Raw genomic sequence first — 23,265 nt, 5'->3', positions numbered from 1 at the left:
TCGGATGCAGGTAGCCTGGAATGAGTCGCAACGAGGTTCTACAGAGATACAGAGATGAGGAGACTCATCGGTGGCATCTTTTTCCTCCTACTTTCTGGCGCCCGCCTGGCCGAGGAGGACCGCGAGCCAGCGGGGAGCATCGCAAGCCCTCCTCATCACTCCTCGTTCCTTGACACGAGAAGCCACTTAGGAAGAATCGCAGTCATATTTGTCAACATGCAAAACATCATCTCATGCTCAGCTCGGAGGCGTCTCGGCGATCTCGCTTAGGTGCAGAACTCTCATCCGAGTCGTTCCTCTGTGCGGTAGAGAGAATGCCGCCTAAGAAAATCGAAGGATGCGGATGAGTTTTCCGAGCGCGCAGTGGAATACTCCCCCTCGGAGAGGGATCCCTCAGGCCGGGGTATACACATATCAGGGGTTCCACCGATTACTTGGTGCGTTTTTATTTGATCACTCGACAATATGAGAGATGATGTACGCTTCGCGGGGAATATACGAGACTTCTTCTCCCTCGAGATGCTCCCACCAGTGAACTGGGGATGGTGAATTTGATTCACGTATACATATGTCGGTATCCCTGTCAGACGGGGCATCTCATCGTCGCCTCGATCGATGACGCCAGCGGAATTGACAACGCCGCCCGAATCGATGACTCCCGCCCGGGGAGCCAGATCTCCTCAGCCTTACGAACGCAGGCAATATCCCAGAGATGAATTCAACGACGATCGAAGAATTGTGGAACCCCGTTTTCCAGCACATCGTATAGTTTCGCCACGAGATCATTCAGGGCAGGTACCAGCTCAGGATTCGTGGGTTTCTTGACATCTTGGAAGTTCTTCGCGCTTCGTGCCGCATAAAAAGGGGGTACTTTTTCATTCCTGAAGACAGGTCCGTCATAGAGCTCTGGCGAGTACTTGAATGCGCCCATCCCCGTTGCCAGCAGAGCTCCCATGCCTCCCAGGAACACGAGCGAGCCGACGGCGGCTCCTGCGCCTGCCAAAGCCTTACCGACCGCGAACACATCCGTATTGAGAGACTTCGAAAGTTCTCTGGCCACACGTGATCCAGCCGCTGCTACTTCACTCACGTTCATCGAACGACTCAGTCGATGTAACTGCTGTAGTTGTCCGATACTTTGCATAGCCATGCTAATTCCAGGGGGGTCGAAGTTACTTGCCGTCACAACGCGGGGGATATCCGAAATGCCCGAGCAAAACAAAAAGAATGCGACCGAGAAGAGTCTCATCGCTTATCGGTTGGCCCACACCGGTATGGTCGCTAACACGTCTCTATCGGGGGCGCCGGAAATTCCGGAGAGGTCTCGGTTATCCGGCTTCGAGAGTTCTAGCAGCTGAACGCTTTGGAGTCTTTCACCTGAGGAGTCGCAACGGGAAGACACGCTTCATTCAAACTTATATTCGTCCGTCCGTTCGTTGATTCCTTCGCTCGTTCGTCGGACGACGACTCTCACCCTAACGGAAGTTGAACCCGCTTCTCGGCCAGCGCAATCGGTCTTGCGGAGGCGGACTTTGTTTTTTCAGCACACGCAGACACACGAAAAAACAAGTAAATATAAACACGCCATCGCAAATGAGGAAATAACTAGAACCCCGTGAGACCCCCGACACTTTGGAGTCGTTTAAGGACCAGAAGGATGATCGCTTTAGTTCAACGAAAGACTTTTCAGCTCGGTAAATTGACTCCTATCTATTCGATGCATCACTGACTCATCTCGGAAGTAGGTCTGAAAAAGCTTTTCGTTCCCGTGCTGAACCCATTTTCGAATTTCCCAGCGACATCCGAAATAATCTAATCTCATCACTATCCAGGAGTCTGGAAAGACTATCGAATTTTATAGAGCTAGCTTTAGGCGGGTGAATGACGAATCGGGGCAATGTGGAATTAGTGACGACCTCCTGGGATTACTATCGGGCTTGGGTAGTCGTCATTGAGGGGTCTCTCATCGGAAGCACGCTGATCAGCTCCATGAGCGACTCAAGCGGTACTCTTTCCGGAAGGAGGTCTAAGATTCTATCTGATGTAATCCTTCCTTCGACAAGGATCCGCGGAAGCCCTTGGAAATGAGGGAGCACGAATCGCCGAGAAGCCGAAGATTGTATCCTCAGCCTCTATCTATCGATTCTTCAGGCTCTCCATGAACAGGGCAGAGCGATTCAATCTCCGGCCATGGACCTGGTTGAGCAGGATCACCGCGTCGCCGCGGGAGAAATCGCGGGATCAAGCGTTCCATAACGTTGAGAGCGAGGTTCCTCCCCCTCCGGCTGTCTGACCATACAGTCGCTTCAGAACGAATGTACACGAGCACTATCTCTCCGACTGAGATGGAGGAGGCGTTGATCCTCTTCGGCATCTGTATTCTTCAGCGGTTCTAATCGTGGAGCCTCCGGCTTCGACTATCGTGAGCTTCTTTTTGTCCCAGCGAAGGTCGGAGGCTCGCTCCGATAACGCGAATTCTCGCTCTCCGGCTAGAGCACGCCATTCGTGCTCACGAGACCACTCGGTTGCGGTCCGAAAACGTGGCGTCGATATCTTCCTCATATTCCACCGTTGAGCGATATGAGAGAGAGAGAGAAAAGCTAACGAGGATTGCATTGGTTCCCATATGCCGTGCATAGCCGCAACGACGCCGCTCGCGCGGGAGGCGGTGTGGGTTCGATCCCTGCTGCCGGACAAATATGCAGGTACTCGGCCTTGATCCTCCTGGGTACATTTGCTCTATGGATCCGTCCTCGGAAGCAATGTGAATACGGGACGGTACCCGGGACGTTGAACCTTGGCTGTGTGGTCCAGCCCGAGAAATTTTTTTGGTTCCCATATGCCATCTTCGTCATTGTTGCCGTCCGATCGGCGTTTCTCTGGTGCGTCGTCGGGTACACGTTCGACGTCCGGAAACTGAGTGAGCAGCGGAGACATTATGCTCATGCCGACCGTCGAAGGGAGTCGTTCGGGCGCTGATCATAAGGACTCCTCTATTTATTGAGACTTAAAATCCATCAAATGCACTTCGAGCTTATTGTTCTCTGCTCGGGGGGCACCGGTAGAATGAAGGGATATCTGAGTGGCTGAAATGCAGAAATGCTTTCCTTCCCAGGTGGTCATCTGTCGGATAACGATCGGCTGTCATCTGACTCAAGCGGGAACTTAGCCGGGAAGCCTCACTTGACTGGCGATCGACGCTCGCTCGCTTCCTTGAGAAACTTCCATCCATTTAGAAGGACCGAAAGACCGCCGACCCGAGTCGGACCCGAATAAGAAACAACGTCGTTTCTGTTGAAATCTCGAGAATCCTTGACTGCCGAGTAGGCTTGCCAATTCCAACATGCTATTACTTCTAGATTTCGTCATGAGATTTGTATGATGAAATCATGCGTTCACACAGCTCGTACAACTGATTCGACTGTGCTGGGTGGAAATTCTTTTCTCGACATTCCCACATTGTCACGTCGATCCCGGGCGACGCTTCGCGAGCGATGTCCATCGAGTCAGTGAACGGGAATTGTTCAGTCGCACTCGCCAAGAAGTATCGGCCGAAAATTTGTGGTCGAGCGAGGAAGCGACCCGTCGGCCAAGGCAGCTTGGAGCCTTTTGGAGGGATTGTGGAACTTAATTAAATATGACATTTTTACTTATGTAATTTTCTCCTTCCGAGCTCATCTTGAATATCCCGCGGAAAGTTTTGCTTGTTTTGTCAGTGTACCATGATTTCGTTTCAAAGCAGGTGTGTCTGTCTCCCTCTCTATCTTCCTTGCCTCTCTCCACAGGGTTGCTTCTCGGCTAGACTCGCGGCCTAGGTGATTCGTCCTGACGAAGCTCTCGGCATTTGGAACTACTAAGTGGAACAGAATCCTGATCGATTTCCTGTGGCAAACGAGCGAGTAGAAGCTTCTCTATTGGGCGGTATTGAGTGAATCGCCTTCCCGGACCTTCGCGCAGCGATTTGGAGATACTCTGATCGTAGAGGTACCTCGGAAACAGTTCGCACTCGGAAGTTCGTCCGGCGCAGTCGCATACATCCCGACTGCGGTTGCTGCGGCTTTCCAGCAAGATTACATCCTGGGGGCCAGTTCTGTGAGTGTGTAGTGTTCGCGAGGATCGCTCTAAGGGGTAGGAATTGTGCCAAAATGTGAATCTTGGAACCACGAAACTATCGTGAATATTCTGATGGGAGGGCATGCCCGTCTATTTTTCCACCATCCAGATGCTGCCCGTTCATGTGAGACTGCCCGTCTATCGGAGAATGCTCGTCTACATCTTCCGTCCTCCTCCTACGCGTGAATTGAGTCCGGTCACTCATAGTGCTAGACTATATTGAATCGATGAAATTCAGTACTCGCGAGCATACCAAAAACTCATACACAGCACCCACTAGAGGACATCTGCGATCTCCGCGACTCGCGTGCCTGGATCCCCTCCCTCGAAGGGACCGTCTATCGGAGGCTGCCCGCCTATTGGAGACTGCCGGTCTATTTCATCAATCCCCCGAACACTGCCCGTTCATTAGGGACTGCTCGTATATCTGAGATTGCCCTTCTATGAGAATATTTACGGCAATCGAGGCAAACGATAACACGTCTGAGGTTCTCCGAGGCGGTCTCCGGTGTCACCAGCCGAGATTTGCTCGCGAAAAATCTTGAGTAGACCCTTGGACATTGTCCACCCGCAGGGACCAATTCATGCACACTTTCTGATCTAAAACCTCCATGTTCCGGAGTCCGAGAATAAGGAAGCAGGACATTCGACTCCTGGAAATTTACCGCTCACGTGATCGCTTCAGCCTCTCTCGAGATCTCGCCCTGCTATGTCTACGGTGCTGCGAACTCTAGAAATAGCAGCATCGACAAGAGGGTGGCGGAATCCCAGGCTCGCCCGACTCGATTGCCTTCGCCCGCCAGTCTGCAACCTGGTTAGAGTTTAGGGTTCGGCTGTGGGCCCGAATGAGTGAGCGAAGCCGATAGTTGTCCGCATCTGGTTTCCAGATGAAGCGATCAGTGGGGAATGAGGCTCAACTTCACCAAATAAAATATATTCCCGCACCACTCTGTCGGCGTTCGTGAAGCTCACATTGAAGGGAGACGGATTCCACCGTACGAGGAGACGCCGGCTATCGCATGAAAATCTGTACTCCGAAAATCTGAGCTCGCGTCGTTCATCGGTCGAGAAACTTCTCCCCAGATGGAAGTACCGATGGGTATGGGTGCAAAACTTAAGAAGCGTACCGTCTGACGACGTGTGTTGATCACATATCGCGCTTTCTGATTCCGCCTAATAGGGGATGAACTCGCGTTGAGGGCCACCGGAGCACAGAATTGAGGAGCCGATTGATGTCTTGACAAGTCCAGTCGAGATCATGCCTCGTCTGTGCTCGAAAGTTCGTCGGGACGTAGGCGAGCATAGCTCAGACTCCCAATGAGGATCTTTCATAATTTCGAATTATTGAGAGACCTCGATGCACCCGGGGTAGATGAGATGACATCGTCGAGCAAATCTGATGATGGATCCTGTATCCCCCAGACGAGACAGAGCAAAGGGCGTACGCTCATGAATAGGGAGGACAAAGCAAACGCAGCTCCTGAATCATCGAGCACCTCGACACCTCCGCAAGATGAGCTGGGAGATCTACCGCCAACGTCATCGTGCACCTCCACGCGGAATCAGAATAACTTCCTGAGGTAAGGCCAACTAGACGGTGCCTCGGTGACCAACGGTGACCGAAGAGGCACCTTTTCCTCTAAGGTAAACTCATGTGCATTCAACTGGAGGAAACTCGAAAGATTCGATCGGTTCGAGCTCCACCTACGGTGCTTGTTCATCTATGTATGTTATATTCGAGCGTTCCGCTGAGCATGCGGTCGTACGGAATTCCTGAAACGGTCCTCAGCCAGACAGACTCGAAAGGCGCAAGCGGGCGAGTCGGAATTCTAAATCTTAGAGATCAGCTGAGGCGTTGCAAGGCTCAATGCAAAACGTACTGAGGAAGAACATTCCGGATGTCCAATTCCGATCATAACAGCAGACAAAAACAAAACGCTGGGATTCTCGTCCCAGTGTAAAGGGACTCTGCTCATGGTCCAGCTCCTCAAGACTAAGCTTCCGTCATGAGTATTGTTAAGATTTATTCACACACCATGTAAGCAGTGTATCATACCTATCCTGTTTTACTTGTTGGGTCGGCTCTCAATTCATTCAGATTCGACTGAAGAATCATCACATCTGCCCTTCGATAAAAAATGTCTGGCCGACCCCCCGAGGGTCTGTCCCCAATAACACATGTCCGAAGGAAGAATAATGATGTGCGCTTCTTGCAGATCGATATCGCTCTCGACGACTGACAAAAGTAGACAACAGCCGCTATCCGCTCGTAGGGGTTTCTCCATAGACAGCCTAGAAAGCGAGAAAGACTTCCCGTTCTCGCTCAACAGCCTCAAGCCGGGCGAGCGTACTGCCGAGGAGTTCAAACAAGAGCATCGAAAGGTGATTGGGGAATTCACGATTGGCATGTCGGATGCTGCGTCATGGACATAGGAATCATGCTCGAGGCTGGATGTCGTGACCGAACGAATCTTCGGCAATGCGGGCCTGAACTGTGAGATGCCCCCAGACAGTGGTCGCACTGACGACTGCCTATGCTGAGCTCGCAATCAAGCGCCCCAAAGCTCTCCTGATAGAGCCTCGCTTGATGGAAATTACTGAAATCGTGCTCTGCCTCCATGGAGCGATGGGCGATATGGTTCAGACGAAGGCTTCAATCATCTCTCGTACCTACCGGAGTGTGCCCGTCGACATACTTCACGGAAGCATGATGCCTGGGTGGCTTACTAATGGAAGATCGAAAACTGAAGTTTGCGTAAGGGTGCTCAGGATTGCCTCAGCGAGACTCGCTCGTCGACAATGAGTACGAGTCTGATTCTTGCAATGACCGTCCTGCTCTGACCGTTTCTGACTTCCCAGATTTCCAGGTCGAACATCACTAAAATCTATAAAGATGGTCTTACTCAGGAGACACACGAGACCTCAAACCAGCAGGTTAAGAAAGTCCAATCGGGCGATATCTCGTATCATGAAGCTCAACATAGTCAACAGGTAGCTGCTACGCGCCGTCTTCCTGGACCCCACCCTGTTGAGTCAAGAATTTTACGCATTCGCACTCATCTAGGCCTCAAAGTTCCTTGCCATGTTCCAGGTGAAGAACAAAATCGAAGGAGATGGCTTCCTGGCTGAGCGCCTGGCTGCGCAACGACAGGATCAGAAAACGTTGACCTGCGGCGATCTCACGAAGGAGCGTCTCATGAACTCAAAGGCCCTAGCTACGCGGATTACGACCGATGAGGGAACCCTCGAGAACGTCGCCATGTCCAAAGAAGAGGACAGAAGACAACTCAATAAAGGTTCTGGATCGCCTTTTCGATTCCCTGTTTCAGAACACAGTTATTATTCAAGTCGAATAGAGGGATTGTTGCGGAGCTAAGTTTCGGTACACAACTATGTGGGAGGAGTGGTGTCCGACCGGGAGGAGGTGGGGCGTTAGTCTTCTGGAGAAAACATGAATGCGAGCATGTGGATTTCATCGACAAAAATCGTGATTTTGCGGAAATTCTCTGTCCTGATGGAGCTCACTATGACTTCTCGTGCTCAACGAGTGTGCCTCCACTGGGCCAGAGATTCACGTCGGTGGATGTGGCTCTCGAATGGTCGTATCCGGTCATGACTGAAAGAGAATAATTCGTATTCCAGGCGAGCCAGAGCGAAGAATCTTCAACAAAGAAATGGCTGCGAGCCGCACACTCACGAATGCGAATGGAGTGACCAGGGTCTCGGTATCGAATAAACAGTCGAGCGACGCTCTGCCTTCCGACTCCTCAGACGCCACACCGTCGAGCGAGGAAAGCATTCGTCTCTGTTTACCCCAATCGAGTCCTTACGCGAAAATGGTCATTGAGATTTTCGGTGACATCAGGGAGCTCCTGCAGTCAAGCCCTTCGAAATCTGACCTCAGAGACTGTCTCCATCGATTCAAGCTACGAGTCATCAGATTCATTGAGGGGAAGCTCCTAAAGAGCACCGATACCAAGGAGACCGCTGAGATCCTACGAGCTTTGTCGGCGATCGTGCAGAATGCGTGGGCTGTTCCCTCGCACGGACATGATTTCGGTTCCGCGGTGTGCACCGCTCTGCGAGAGCACGGTGGACTAGACAGACTCCTGGAGTTGTGCAGATCCGATGAAGATCACTCGTTGAATTTTGGAGCAGCTCGCGTACTGGAGCAGACGTTATGCACAGAGAATCGTGTCTACGTCGTTGATCATGGTCTGGAGCCGGTCGTACGGGTCGCGCTCAGATGCTGTGGCAAAGAAAACCCCAATATCGAAGAGACTCGAGTCGGCGTTGGCTTATTCCGCCATTTATTCAAGGACTCCGAAGAGACGTGCAGTTTCCTCATCAAGAACCACGCTTTCGAAGAAATCGTCTACAACTGTCGATCAAGTGATCAGAAAACGCTACAGCATTGCGCTGCTGCTCTAGCCAATCTCGCTCTCTATGGTGGCTCAGGCAATGAGCAAGTTATGAAAACTTTCATACCGTGGCTCTTCCCCTTGGCTTTTTCGAACGATGATCACGTCCGGTACTGGGCATGCATCGCAGTCTCAGCCGTTTGTCTTAATAAGGAATTGGACAAAGCCATAACGGCATCGAACACGCTCCATCTGCTGGAAACCTTCTGCACAGCTAGAAATCCAGACTGCTTCGCCCGTCAAGGCAGTTCGAACGTCCACGGACAATCGAAGGAATGGCTGCAGCGTTTCGTGCCCGTTCTGAATTCCAATCGCGAAGAAGCGAGATCTCTAGCAGCTTTCCATTTCGCCGTCGAGGCGGCAATAAAAAAGAGGCAGGGAGAGACGCAGATTTTCGCCGAAATCGGTGCGATAAGCGCTCTGAAGACTGTTGCAAGTTCGCCAAACGCCCTAGCCTCCAAGTTCGCGGCTCGAGCTCTTCAGATTATCGGGGAAGACATCCCTCACAAACTGAGTCAGCAGGTTCCTCTGTGGACAGAAGACGATGTCGCCCAGTGGGTGAAACAAATTGGTTTCGGCGCATGTGCTGACGAGTTTTTGAACACAAAAGTGGATGGCGATCTTCTACTCCAAATAGACGAGGAAATGTTGGAGAAGGATATAGGAATCGGGAAGCAGCTCCTGCGAAAAAGGTCAGTCACACGGAAGCTCTCTCGAAATACCTCAAACCCGTTTTGAAAAATCATGGATCGCGTGCTTTTGACAGGTTTCTCCGCGAGCTGAAGAAGTTGAAGCAGATGGCCGACTATTCGTCTGTCGACGCTACCAATGTAACTCAGGTCGGTTAACTTTTCGTTTGTTGACAGAGGGCGAATCAAAGGAGGTGTCGCATGATTCATAAGGATGAACACCATGTTTTTTGTCGTGAGATCAGTCTGAGTGGATCCCAACTTATTGTCCTACCCTGAGACCGACTGGATTTGAATGCTGAGAACTCGACCTTGAGGGTAGAAAGATGCTCGCATCATTAAACAGCATCATTCCGACTTGTTCCAGATTCTCCAAAGATGCGATCCCGAATTCACTCAGTACGCGTACATGTTTCTGCGCTCTGGCATCGACATCCACTCTCTTCCGAAGATAACAGAGGCCCAGTTGAGAGATGAATGTGATGTTCGAAATTCCGTTCATCGCAATAAGATATATTCGTACCTACAAGGTAATGTCCTGCCACGACAATACGCGGCGACGCCGGACGGAAGACGGCGAATCGAGGATCGCCAGTGATCCTTTCACTCCGCTCTCTTTCAGAAAAGTTGTGTGTCCTCAACGAGGTGGAATCTACCAAGAAACCGATAGACGCCTTCATCAGTTACCGAAGATCGAATGGCTCTCAATTGGCGAGGTGAGAATGTTCGATAGATCTAGAAGAATTCTGTGATCTGTCCTCCTTTCTGGAAAAGCCATTCATGTTCGACTCTAATTCCATTCGCAGCCTTCTCAAAGTTCATCTGCAAATAAAGGGATTCACAGTTTTTCTTGACGTTGAGAAACTTGAAGCTGGCAAGGTCGACAACAGCCTCTTGAATAGCATCAAAGAGGCCAAGAGTTTCTTGCTCGTGCTCTCGCCGAACGCTCTCGATCGTTGCAAAAACGACAACGATTGTAAAGACTGGGTCCACAAGGTAAGGTATGACAGTCTGGCTAAACTGAAGCCTCATATTCGGATCTGGGACTCCTCCCATCGCTGGAGAAGGGTAGAAATAGGCGAGATCACCAAGTCAACCTTACAAACGTTCCGCATATTTGTGCCACCTGAGCTGTCGCACTGATAGGGTATCTTTCATCCGACGGAAACTCTCCACTGTTCTGCAGGAAATCGTTCAAGCGATCCAATCTGGCTGCAACATCATACCCATCATGGATAACTTCGAATGGCCAGACCCTAGAGAGTTACCTGAGGACATCCACCCAATCTCTGGTTACAATGGGGTGAAGTACGTCATAAAATCGTCGGAGTGAAACTCATCGAGGACAATTGATGAGAATATCAACAAGTGGCAGAAGAAGATCGGTGGAGATGTCACAGTCTGAAGTGAGCTCGCCTAATTTATCCGACTTTTCCAGCTGGATTCATGATTACCAGGATGCCTGTGTTGATAAAATAGAGCGTTTTATCCGGAGGGAGAGGCCGTCGGGGACTCCCTTGAGCCCCGGCCACGGCTCATATCGGAGCGCCGGCAACAGCGGCCATAATAGCAGCATCGACCACCCTGAGAGGTCTCTGCCTCATAACGCGAGCAGCAATTTTCATCGTCATCCGAATCCTCAACCTCCAATGCCAACGCCAGCAACATTGCCTCACAATGCTGGTAGCACCAAAGATTGGAGTGAGACGACTCGAGACCCAATCGAACTATCTTCGACTCAACATTTCTCTCCGCATGGCTGTCACCATAATCCTCAGCCCACGGTAGAAATGCCGATATCCCCACCACCGTCTGTTCCTTCAGACTGACCTTTCTGAAACAAAAGCAGCTGGTAATGCAACGCACACAACCCGGGATGGAGTCATACGAATCGGCCGGCAGAGAAGTCTGCCCCCGACCATGGCTGACCCGTATCAGTTCTAACTGAGTCTCGTCACCAACGGAAAGCTACTGAGAAATTCGCTTACATAAAAATCTCGGATGGTGAAAGAGTGTTCCCCAAATCGTTTCTTTGAACTCATCCGCACCTCGGTCAGGCGTCGCCAAGAAAAGCACTGATTCCGGACGCTTCCGTATTTATTGAGCTTATTACATCCCGTGTTTTGGCTTCCTCGCGTCACAAAGCAGTTTAATAACACCGAGCAAGCGTTTTAGCGCGGGGTAGCTCCATGGTTTTCAGTACATTTTTCCTGCGACGGCTTTCAGCTGTAGCGGACGACACGTCGTGTTCTACAATTCTATTCGTGTCTCCATTTTCGGACACGGATTCTCAATGTACATTTTTCTTCTCGCGAGAAAACAGCTCACTCGCGACATCATAGCTCGACTCCGCGATCCTCCCACCTGGGCAGCAGAGTGATCGGGAAGCGCTGTGCGTACACCCCTTAGGCGGTCACTCCCCAATCTGGCATTCCAGTATGTGTTGACTAAACTTCGCGGACTACCCAAGTATTCTCGACAAAAATCGGTTCCTCCACATCATCATCGGGATCTTCTGACTCGTCCACTCTCGCCGACGCAACCGATGGGTGAAGCCTGTAAGTGAGAAGCGATGAGTCAGACGACAGTCGATGCGTAGTTTCGAAAGTTGTCCAGAGCGGACGACTCCCTGCGCAGCACAACATCGTCGTAGACAGAATTGTCTCACCGCGGTGGGAATACTTCGCAATGGTCAATATCAACTCCGAATCGGCCTCACCGAACCATTTTCGAACCGAATCCGTTTCCCATTCCGACGAAAGAGCGGATGAGCTACGGGCAGAAGTCTAGCGAGCTTCTATCGTTTCTCACCTATTCAAGGCTTCGAGTTGGAGTTCCTCTGTTGGTTGGACATGTTTGTGACAATCTTTCTGGTATGACCCGAGGGATCCGGTCGATTCTGGTGGTTGGAAGCTTCCTTCTTCGATCTCTGCTTGCCAGAGTGGCTTCCATTCACGAAGCGATCTGCTTCCTCGTTCAGGTATTCGTAGGGGTCATCCACATGGGAACTCATGTTTCTTACTCAGTCAGAGTAATGCAAGTAGCTCGAGGAACAGAACACGAGAGTAAGTCGCGCTTGTTGAGGCTGTCGACTGGAATACAGCTGCGGCTTTTATAGGGGAAGATGGCCGACGAGTATTGGCCGACGATGGCGGCTCAAGCTCGCAGAGTGGCGCTTTAGCGGCGAGCAGCGGTAAGGGCCTGTTTTCTGTGTATTGACGACTCCCCATGGTCGTGGCATTTCGGCGCTCTTCCGTCGCGCACGTCGTGGAGATTTCTAGACGCTGCCCGAAGAGCCCAGAAACCGCGATCATAGGCCTCTCCCGACTCACTCACATTTAGTGGCGAATCAGATCATGGATCAATCAAGCTATCCATCTACATATGTATTCGGCCCAAAGGCTAGCACCATCATTGAGGTCTGCAACAGGTGATGTCGAACGCAGGGTTCCGAGAGAGATCTGCCGAGGATGCTCGAGAACTGTGGGCACACCTACGCCAGTAGAAGCTTTATAAATTGCCCTGTGATCATTCAATCATGGATAATGACATGAGAGTCTTCGGCTACGCCATAAGACTTCGTCCGGGGTTGGGCGGGGGAACTGGTGGTTCCCATGAGTGAAGAAGGAGCGGGAAAGACTCTCTGAATCAGTGAGTAGTCAGTCCCTCGTTCGACATCTCGCTCGCTCAATGAACCGAGTTCGCGCCGATGATGGCGATCATCATGATGTCGGTTGATCCCCTCGGAAAACATGCCCGCTCTCCGCTTCGACAGGTTCGAAGGAGTAGCCAGGTACACCTCGCGGGAGGCACTCGAGGAAAACCAGGGGCGAGATGCGCAGTAAGTCTCTCAAGTCGCCAGGTCGCCGAAAGAAGCGCCATCGATTGATACGAGCAATCGAGTCAACGGCACTGAGCGGCAAAACAACAACTTCCCTCTCACTCAGATTTCTGACAGACGGACCTGGGGAGCGCGATATCGTATGACGCCACAGGCTTGCTCGGTGGCCATGCGCAGATATTCGGATGGACCGACGGAAACTGGACTCGGCCACGAAAACACACCTGACTCGCTGATCTCCAAAAAGCCACCAGTATCCAGTGACGGCCTCCCGGGCTGACATAATTCATTGGTACAACAGACCCGAAGCCAGTAAATTGATTCGAAATTCGGTCGGATGAGGCTAGCGCTTCCCGCATCGATGGATTTGTGAGCTGTTGGGAACCGAGCGAATCAACCACAGAATCCGAAGAGAGACATCGATTCAATCAAGGAAAGCGTAATTTGAGGGACAAGCTTTCTATTCACCAGATTTTGAACGCTAAAATCTGGAACGTCGCCGCGGCATATAATACAGCGCCACCGAGAGGGCCGCCGCCAGCCGCACGCTTCGGTAGGCGAGGCGATTCATATACGGTGAAAAATACTGCGAAAATCGGCCCCTGGTGTCCGTGGATGAACGACGGTACGTCTGAGGGTACGAACTTAAAGCGAGGCACTGCCCTCGGAGAGGACCCGATCGGAGTAGGGATAGTTTGGTTTTCCGTTGCTTGAGCCAAGTTCTGTTGGGATGCACCTTGTTACAACCTGGGGGTAATACCTGGAAGGGAGAGGGGGACGCTTGGAAAAATAATGTCCCCTGTTTCCGCGGGAGAACTTTCCATAGCTCAGCCTCGACTCCATGAACTTTCAACTCTGCTCTTCCGGCTCGGCCCTCCCGTCCTTCCTTCAAACGGAATTTGCCTCGGCGCTGCCAAATCTCTTCATAAATCGAGGGTGTCAAGAGACGGGGAACTTCGAATCATGTCTCGCACGGAATTCCCAGCCGCCGGCGTTCCGTCCCAGGTCTCCCGTGTCGGCCGCATGCAGTGGACTCGCGCTTCGAATCGGGAATTCGCCCTTCTTATATCGACCACTAGGAGGTCCATCGTAGTGATCTATCGGAGTCCATCGATGGGATGCGCAGCCCATCAAGGTAATGTCCGCCATAGTGCCTTGGACTCCGCACTCCGATAAATCCGAAAAGACCGAATGTCAAAAACAGTTCACAAGGAAAGCGGATCAGCGGGCCCTACTGAACGATGAATCGCAGTCAGCAATCGCGTATGCGACGGAAGTATGTGATCTAGACGCCGCCGAACAGATGCTGACGCATTACGTTGCGCGTCGCCTCGGCACCCAAGAAGCGGGAACCGCTCACGAAATTTTAGGAAGGGTTCATGCCAAAGTTCTGTAAGCTCCTCGGAGAAGTGGAACTACATGAATCTCAGAAAAATCCGCCGAGGCTTCTCGATCGCGGGAGCGGAATCCGCGTGGAACTTAGGTTCACCAGAAGGGGATATCGGTAAGCGAATTCCGCTGTGCTGATATGATCGAAATGCTAAGAGTCCGAGTGGCGGGAAGCAGCCTCAACGTTACATAACAAAGACCAAAAGAATAAATATATGTAAACCATATGTATACCTGTGACGCGATGCCGGAAGCCGGAAAACATCAGCGGATACACGGGCGCTTGTTGTTCCATCCAGAAACGCCGCGTTCAATGGCAGCGATGGAGACTCCCCGAACCAATGGTTATGAGTTATGATCAATACTCTATGGACAATCTACGGAGTGGCAGCGATCATGGGCGACCGAGCATTCGAGCGCTTGGTTAATTCCATTGGAGCGCGGAGGGCGCAAAGTAAATTCGAGGGCAGTTTTGCTTTCGCAGTGAATGCCAGTATGGGCGACAGCGAGTCGAAAGTTATTCAGTGGTTGCGAAGTGCCGGCGCGACAGCTGTATTCCTCGAGCAACATGAGGCATGCTCACAAGACCCTTTCGCGGAACTCCGCGTCTTGCGCACATGGAGGCGTGCACATCGGAGCTACCTTGGACGCCCCTAGTTCATAGAGCCCGGGGAGTTCCTGACTGCACTTCGGAGGCGCGCCTCCGATCCGTTATAAGCATGAAAGAAAGCGATATCCTCAGCACCCTCCCGGATCATGCTTGCGTAATGCTATGGCACAGGAGCGAATGACCATTTTGGATGTCGACCCTATTCCGAATTGAGTATCTGATTGAAGAGTATCTCCCAGTCTGGCGACTAAATACTTGAGACGGGGCATAGGGAATCAGGACGCCTTCCAAGGCAGAAATTCAAAGATGCCCTGACACTTGTGACGGCTACACATTACGCAATCTTCATGGACTGCAGGAGCACGTATGACCTCGCACCCGGCAAGCGAATGGTCGGCTCCACAAAGAAATTCGGGAACGATCGCCAAACTCTGAGTGTGATCGACAGCTCATACCATCAACATTCGCTAGAAATAAAAGTCGGAGCAGGAGTCGGAGTGGCGGCTCATTGGAGCCGGAGTACATCGCAAGGAAATAGCTGCGCAGGCTTCCTACTCCTCCTCACAGAGCTCCCCAAGAAGATCACAGATAAGTTCAGAAACGGGGTGAAAGTCATATTCGCAGACGTTGCCATTATTCTCCGTTGAAGCAGGAATGAACTCCCAGAGGTGGTGAACATTGTTGGCGCTCGTCTCGTCGAGGAACAGGGACCACGAGTAAACACCGCGAAGAGAATGATGATGAGGACTCGGGAAGGAAGACCGCTCAGCACACACGACAGAACCGAGTGGAAAGAATCAAAGCTCGAATTAAACACGTCTGCTGGATGCCAAGGAATGAGGATACGAACATCAGATGTCTGATTTAAAACGGCGCATGTAGGAAAAAGAGGTATTCTGCGCGACAATCAAAGCGACGTGAGGAGAAGCTGGTGTTCCATGCAACATGATCGTGGTCACGGCCTTGGATTGTGCAGCATCGAAGAGCTGCCGAAACAAGCCCACAGCATGAAACGAAAACAAAGATATCCGCCGAAGAAAAACTGTTTCTAATTGTTACTCGGCATTTGGTGAATCGATGCGCTGTCTCGTGAAAAGGATCGACCCGAGCAATGGATCATCGATGACATAAATGAGACATCCCTGAATTCACATTTGATTTATCGGAACGAGGCCGACAATCTTGCTCGCCGTGCATGTTCTCCTTGACGGACACCGCCGAAGTCGATCTCTATGCCCTCAATCATCGCGTTCTCATGAGCTGGCGGGGTCGTTCGAAAGTCGTTCCAAACCCTTCGGATGGAGCTTCAAGATGGAACTTTATTGACTCGAATAGCCTATGGGGACGCCTTACTAAAGGGCTTCGAAGTCGACATCGGGGGTTCCCGTCTTCCAGAATATTAACTGAATGCCTCGATTATTCGACTTTACGCTGTCGAAACCTAAGCCTGCAGATTGTTCCGGAAATACTAGATCATAGACGGATAGTGCCGTCGGCGATTTTTCGTTTTGTCTTCTTCATGATCGGCTCCAGACCGGAACGGGTCGGTTGTCTCCCGGCATCTGCAGGCCCGTTGCTTGAAACGAAGGTTTCCCGGTTTGGGTCCCCGAGAGCGTTGTTCATGAGCGAGCCCCAAAGATGTGGGGTTCGAGGGAACAAACTCGAGTCCCCTGGAGAAGCCTACCCGGTTCGGAATCACGCGGCCCTCTGAATCTATTTGGTGCGTCATGCTGACGAAAAGAGTCTCGACATGGCTAGCCTTCGGCAGCGGTCCGGTCAGATTTCTGGATATAGCGCATAAAAACTCCTCAAAAACATGGGATCCTAATGTTGCAGAGGGATGACAGCGTTTGCCGGTTTGTCTACGTCGACAAGATGATGAATCCCCGTAGTGATATTGTTAGGCCCTATCCAATGTTCTGACATGTTCACGCGCGCTTGAGAGGTACCCTAGTTACGAGCTATTGGAATGGCGTTTCTGGAAAGCAATACATCGCGGTCTGCTTCAATAAAAGAGATCGAGTATGCTGATTCACTCCACAGCACTCGGACGTTTTCATTTCGCTCCGCTAAGACCTAACAATTGGCGACGAGGATTGTGAGAAAACCCCACAAAAACGCCTGATTCATCAAAACTACGATACACCCGTCACGTGCGAGAAGTTCATCCAGAAGATGTCTACGGAGTCGGCGAATTTTCGTGAGTTCGATCCATCCACTGAGCGATGGCCCGCCTGGGTCAGTCGATTAAATAACCACCTGATGCTGAATAAGAAGACTACGAATGAGGAGAAGAAGTACGCGGTGTTGGCGTACATGGGCGCCGACACATATACGAAGTTGTTCGACAGGATTTCACCGGAACAGGATCCGAACGACCTTACGTTCGACGAGATCGTTGCGAAGGTGAAGGATTTCACCCAACCCGATGCCAATAAATGGGCAGCACGGATCGCGTTTCGGAAACTCGTCCAAACGTCCGGTGAGCCATTACTCGATTTTGAAAGCCGTCTTCGGAAAATGTCGATCGACTGCAATTGGCCCGATACAGAGAAACAGCTAAGCCTTATAGAGCAGTTTATCGCCGGGCTGACCGATCGACATACGAAACAAGCGTTAATGGTCAAATGCAAGGACAAAACGAAGTTCTCGGAAGTGTTCGCGTGCGCCGACGAAATACGAAAAGCCCAAAAGGCAACGTCATCCACTCAACCCACATCGAACCCTGACGTCGAAGTCAACGCACTCCGAATGCAACAGAAACGACGATTTCCGGCAAGGAATCAAGCACCTCGACAAACTGCTTCAAGTTCATTAAAATGCTACCGATGCGGCAACCCCAACCACTTAGCTCCGAAGTGCCCGCATATCAACTCACGATGCGACACCTGCGGAGTAGTGGGCCACTTAGCATCGGCGTGCAGGAAGAAAAGATTCCAGCAGAACTTCCTCGAAGAGTGTCCGGCGAACTTCATGACTACAGCTGTGGATCGAGACCCAATCATAATGCAAGTACGTATCCACGGAAAGCGAATTGATATGGAACTGGACACAGGCTGTGCTCTATCCACAATGCCGTACTACAAATTACGTCAAGAAAGTTCCCGAATCATCAACTACAAGAAAACGACGTCCGGTTAAGATCTCCATCCGGGGAGATCATTACTCCAACAGCATTCGCATCAGTCGAAGTCGAGTTCAACGAGAACATTCAGAACCTGCGTATCTATCTCGTGAATCAACCAGATTTCCCAACCCTGTTCGGAAGAATATGGATGAAAGCGTTCCAGATCAAACCGATGATTCACGAGGCATGCAACTACAACGAAACTGAAAACATCGACAATCGGATTCAAGAGCTACTACAGAAATTCCCCAACCTTACGAAAGACGGAATCGGCAAAATACCGAGCACCGAAATGAAACTCCATTTCAGCGCACCTAACCCGACACCAGTCTATCATCGACCGCGTCCGGTCGCTCACGCCTTGCTAGCGCTCGTCGACAAAGAACTCGAGCATCTCGAGAAGTCTGGCGTAATCAAGCGCGTTCAAGTAAGCGACTGGGCACATCCAATAGTGGTCGTTCCCCGTGCAGCTGGTAAGAAAGTTCGAATTTGCGCCGATTTCAAGGTTGGACTCAATCGATTCTTGAAATTAGAAGATCATCCTTTGAAATGCATCCGGCAAGCGCTGGATAATCTCGGAACGGGACGCAAATTCTCTAAACTTGACATATCGTCGGCATTTCTCCACATGCCAGTCAGAGAACAGGATCAAAAATTTCTAACGGTCAACACCCATCGAGGGTTATTCCAGTTTACGAGAATGTCGAATGGATTGTCCAGTGCCGCCGCCGTCTGGCAAAGATACATCGAAGCAATACTCGCAGGCATCCCCGGAGTCGAAGTCGTCATCGATGATATCGTAGTAACAGCACCAACAGACGGCGAGCACCTTCAACGATTAGAAGAAGTCCTAAAGAAGCTCGATTCACAAGACATACGGCTCAACAAAGAGAAGTGCGAATTTTTCAAGGAGCAAATCCGTTTCTGCGGGTTTACGCTCAAGCACGGTGAGATTCACAAATGTGCTGAGAAAGTAGATGCCATTAGAAACGCTCCCGCACCATCTTCGATTACCGAATTGAAAGGATTCCTGGGAATGATTCAATTCTACGCACCGTTCGCAAAGCAATTAGCAGACATTGCGAATCCCCTATACGATGCGTTGAAAAGCGGTCGCGAAGCAAAATTCATCTGGACGCAGCGAATGAACGAGGCTTTCATCGCGCTCAAGGCAGAACTGAGTTCGCCACGAGTACTGGTAGCGTTCGATCCAGCACGACCACTCGTGCTCGCGACCGATGCGTCACCGTATGGAATCTCAGCGATTCTATCGCATCGATACGAAGACAAGACAGAGAGGCCGATCGCGTACTATTCGAGAACGCTGACGCCCACCGAGAGACGCTACACGCAATTAGAGAAGGAAGCACTCGGTATCAAAGCCGGAATGGATAAGTTCTTCTACTATCTATTCGGCAGGCGCTTCTTACTGTTAACTGACAGCAAACCCTTGGTTTCGATATTTTCCCCATCAAAATCGTTACCCCCCCTCAGTGCAACAAGAATGCAAAATTACAGCATGTTCCTTACCGCGTTTCAGTACGACATCGAATACAGAAACACAACGCTGCATGGGAATGCTGACGCATTATCAAGGCTTCCCACGAAGAGCGAAGAGTTGACGTCGCTCCAAGACCAAGCCGAAGAGTGGTTAATCAATTACATTGCAGATGAAACACCGTTGAATCTAAAGAGAATAGCAGCAGAGAGCAAGAAATCCAAGTTTATCGTCTCGCTGCTAGCAGCAATGAACTCGGACAGAATCGGCTCTAACAAGTTCGCTACCGTCGACGTCTCCGAATTCACGGTTCGTGGAGACGTACTCTTCAGAGGACACCGTGTTGTGATCCCTGAATCGTGTCAAAACGAGGTGTTAAAGGAGTTACACGAAGGACATTTCGGAGCAAAAAAGATGAAAGAACTTGACAAGACGACACGTATGGTAGGAAAACCATCGACAAAGATATCGACACGAAGGCCAGCATATGTGAAATATGCCAGATGCACGCGAAGAATCCTGCGAGGTCGTACCACAGCTGGGAACCGGCGGAACACCCATTCGATCGAATACATCTCGACTTTGCGGGGCCAGTAGAAGGTCAGTACCTGTTGTTACTCGTTGATGCCAACTCAAAATGGTTAGAGATATCTGCAGCAAAAACGAAAACAACGGCAGACACGCTCAAGATGCTCCGCGAGGTATTCGCCAGGTTTGGACTCCCAAAAGTGATAGTATCGGACAACGACCCAACGTTCACATCGCTGTCATTCGAGACCTTCTGTCAAGAAAACGGAATCGTTCACAAAACTTCCCCACCATTCCACCCAGCTTCGAATGGTCAGATAGAAAGATACGTTCAGACAACAAAGAAAGCACTCCAAAAGTTAAAGGCCGAGGGGAGCGGAGAAAATCTCCATAGCATGATCCAGCGATTTCTGTTCCGGCAAAGACTGGTCAGCAGCGCCGCGACAAATCGCAGTCCGGCAGAGCTCATGATCGGGCGCCAACTCAGATCCAAATTGGACGTGATCAGTGAAGTGCCCGAAATCCCGAGGATCAGAGTGACCCCACAGTACCCGAATGGCAAGTTCGCCGTGGGCGATGATGTCATCGCAAGGAACTACAGCGGAAACGCAAAAATGGGCAACAGGAAAGGTGATCAGAATCCTCGGAAGGAATACCTGCGTTGTAAAGGTACAGCGCGGAGAATGGAAGAGACATTTCAATCAGCTAAGAAAAAGACAAATCGCATCGCCTCCAAAGGGAACACTACAAGAAGAGCAAGACGCCGAAGGAGACGAAATTCCGTGGTACATATCGTCAGATTGCGAGCAGAATGGTAACGAGTCGCTCGTCTCTGAGGATTCGTTCCTATCGGCAGACAACTCAGCATCGGAACTCGAGACGTCCAGCATGCAGCAGCCAGCCATAGTAGGCGCATCGCCGCAGATAGTTAGTAATAGCACGCCGAGTTCCGAGGTAGTAATCGATGAGATGAGTGAAACAGTTAGCGATGAAGCTGTCGAGAGGTTGCGAGACCGTTCAGAAGAGCAAGTGTCGACTGACGCCACTAGACGTAGTTCAGCTAGAGTCAGAAGGGAACCCAATCGATATGGAGAATGGTTAAATTAAGTGGCGCGTTGGAGATAAGAGAGGGAGAGTTGTTAGGCCCTATCCAATGTTCTGACATGTTCACGCGCGCTTGAGAGGTACCCTAGTTACGAGCTATTGGAATGGCGTTTCTGGAAAAGCAATACATCGCGGTCTGCTTCAATAAAAGAGATCGAGTATGCTGATTCACTCCACAGCACTCGGACGTTTTCATTTCGCTCCGCTAAGACCTAACAGATATGATGTTTCTTCGTGCATAGCACCGAGGAATAGATTCAGATGTAAGGACTATCTGAAATACCAGCTAGGTAGTTTCAGGATACAGTCTGGAGCTCAATGAGGGGTAACTCCGAATACTTAGAGTGGTTTGCGTTGTGAGGCTTCAAGCGGTCCGATTCTTCTGATGTGTACTCCGGTCGACGGGTCGGTGATGATAGATTCTCTGAGAGTCTGATCGCTCCTCGGAGACGCTGATCCACGGAGGCATCGGGATCCCCGAGCGGAACCACGCGCGACGCGACGGTGGGGCGATCAGCCGCTAGGAACGTAGCCGGAAAACTCAGGTAGCAGTTTCTCAATCTCTCATCTTCACGGGATTTCGGTTTGCTCGATGAATGCGCTCGCCGTGGAGATGGTGGGGTCGAATTCATTTATACCCGGGCTGGGAGACAAAAGGTCCCCGAATCTCCATTGATATCTCATTGTGCTGCTAATTCCTCAGTGCATCAACAGCATGTTCTCCGGTCCCTCACTGAAATAGTATTCTTGTGTCACGATCGCGCGCCCCTCGGTATTCCAGAGGATCGTCGCTGTGTTCTGCATAGAGCTCTGATTGGGCCCTGACCTAAGGATCAACATCAGAATCTAATCGCCAGGCGTGGTTAAGAGTTTAGAGGGAGAAGAGCGATGGGCTACCTCACTGGCTTTTCGATTTCCTGATGACTTCGCCATAGTTTCGTCTCGGAAGATGGCATGCCCGTCTCAGGGTTCACACCTACGAGAAAAAGCATCGAGGATCTTACATCCGAAAATAATGTCCCCAGCTCCTTTTCTCTTAAAGACAGCGTTTCCGAGGACAGTGGGAAATCGAGTGGAGGACAAGCGGTATATGCATTATTTTGCGGAATGCAGGCGTTGGTCTCAACGAGTCGTTGTCTGGTTCTAGTTCATTGAGGTCCCTGCTTCGAGTTCGGAATATTTATCGGTATTTCCGAAAGATGGGGCGTCAAAGAAGTCACGTCAAGGGCAAGCGTTCCATGGGCAGCCGTTGACGTCGACTTAGATGTCGGTTGTCTGCCAGCCTCTGAATGCAAGGGGGGCAAAGGGGGGGGCATACGTAGAAATACTTGCTTTTATATTCGGCAGTCGGAACCCCTGCCACGAAGAGTTTGACTGATTGTGAGACGACTCGGACTTCATGGAGTTCTCTGAGGCTTCCAAATCGATGATACGAGGAATCGAATAAAGTGCATGCTCGCGATTCAGCGTAGACGCTGTCGCCGGAGTTGAGTTCTGTACCTGAGTAAACATCGCAGAACCTGCGATCCATGCTACGCTCTTCGAGTATGGGCGCAGACAGGGGAGGCGGACTCAGGAGGTTGGTAAGTCTCTCGCCCCTTGTACGCCCAGGATGGCGGTTTTTTCTTTCTTGGTCGTGTTCGGGGCCAGCCTCGCCATGCTCATGTATATCGCGGAGTGCCAGGTCACATGATCTGCCTCGATGAGATGAGACCCTTCGCAATTCCTCCGAATCGCACAAGAAGGCTCGGGATATCGGTGGCGAATATGCCGACCGTTGACGAACGCAGGTGTACCCAAAGGCTCAGTCCTCTCTCCAACTCCCTTCCTGTTGCACATCAATGATCTTCTCGCCTCCGCCTGAAATCCCATACACAGCTTTGCCGACGACAGTACACTCCATGCTGTCTACTCTTTCAAGAAGCAGCCGACCGTCTATGGAATG

At 51.0% G+C, this 23,265-nt stretch overlaps 2 protein-coding genes, 1 long non-coding RNA gene and 1 pseudogene across 3 annotated transcripts; 3 read left to right on the top strand and 1 right to left on the bottom strand.

Moving 5' to 3' along the window:
* The first annotated feature begins 4,195 nt into the window (after positions 1–4,195).
* On the top strand, positions 4,196–11,052 carry Sarm (sterile alpha and armadillo motif). Its single transcript, XM_029112063.1, has 12 exons — positions 4,196–4,237; positions 5,093–5,154; positions 6,336–6,495; positions 6,973–7,104; positions 7,205–7,409; positions 7,756–9,226; positions 9,301–9,373; positions 9,591–9,753; positions 9,846–9,939; positions 10,030–10,219; positions 10,410–10,531; positions 10,662–11,052. The coding sequence occupies exons 1-12, from the start codon at positions 4,196–4,198 to the stop codon at positions 11,050–11,052; spliced, it is 3,105 nt and encodes a 1,034-aa protein (XP_028967896.1).
* Positions 11,053–11,302: 250 nt separating this feature from the next.
* On the bottom strand, positions 11,303–12,331 carry LOC100901641 (uncharacterized). Its single transcript, XR_001951207.1, has 2 exons — positions 12,035–12,331; positions 11,303–11,779 (listed from the first exon to the last, which is right to left on the bottom strand). It is a non-coding gene; the product is annotated as an uncharacterized LOC100901641 (long non-coding RNA).
* A 4,994-nt stretch (positions 12,332–17,325) lies between these two features.
* On the top strand, positions 17,326–18,204 carry LOC108864519 (uncharacterized). The gene has a single exon (XM_018640337.1). It carries the CDS (start codon positions 17,326–17,328, stop codon positions 18,202–18,204), a length of 879 nt encoding a protein of 292 aa, XP_018495853.1.
* A 10-nt stretch (positions 18,205–18,214) lies between these two features.
* The window catches only part of LOC108864518 (uncharacterized protein K02A2.6-like), a 6,648-nt pseudogene continuing 1,597 nt past the window's right edge, over positions 18,215–23,265 (top strand).

This window comes from Galendromus occidentalis, unplaced genomic scaffold, assembly GCF_000255335.2.
Source record: "Galendromus occidentalis unplaced genomic scaffold, Mocc_1.1 scf7180000077483, whole genome shotgun sequence".
NCBI lineage: Eukaryota > Metazoa > Arthropoda > Arachnida > Mesostigmata > Phytoseiidae > Galendromus > Galendromus occidentalis.
The sequence above is the reverse complement of the archived record's forward strand: the minus strand, read 5'-3'. Positions and strand labels throughout refer to the sequence as shown.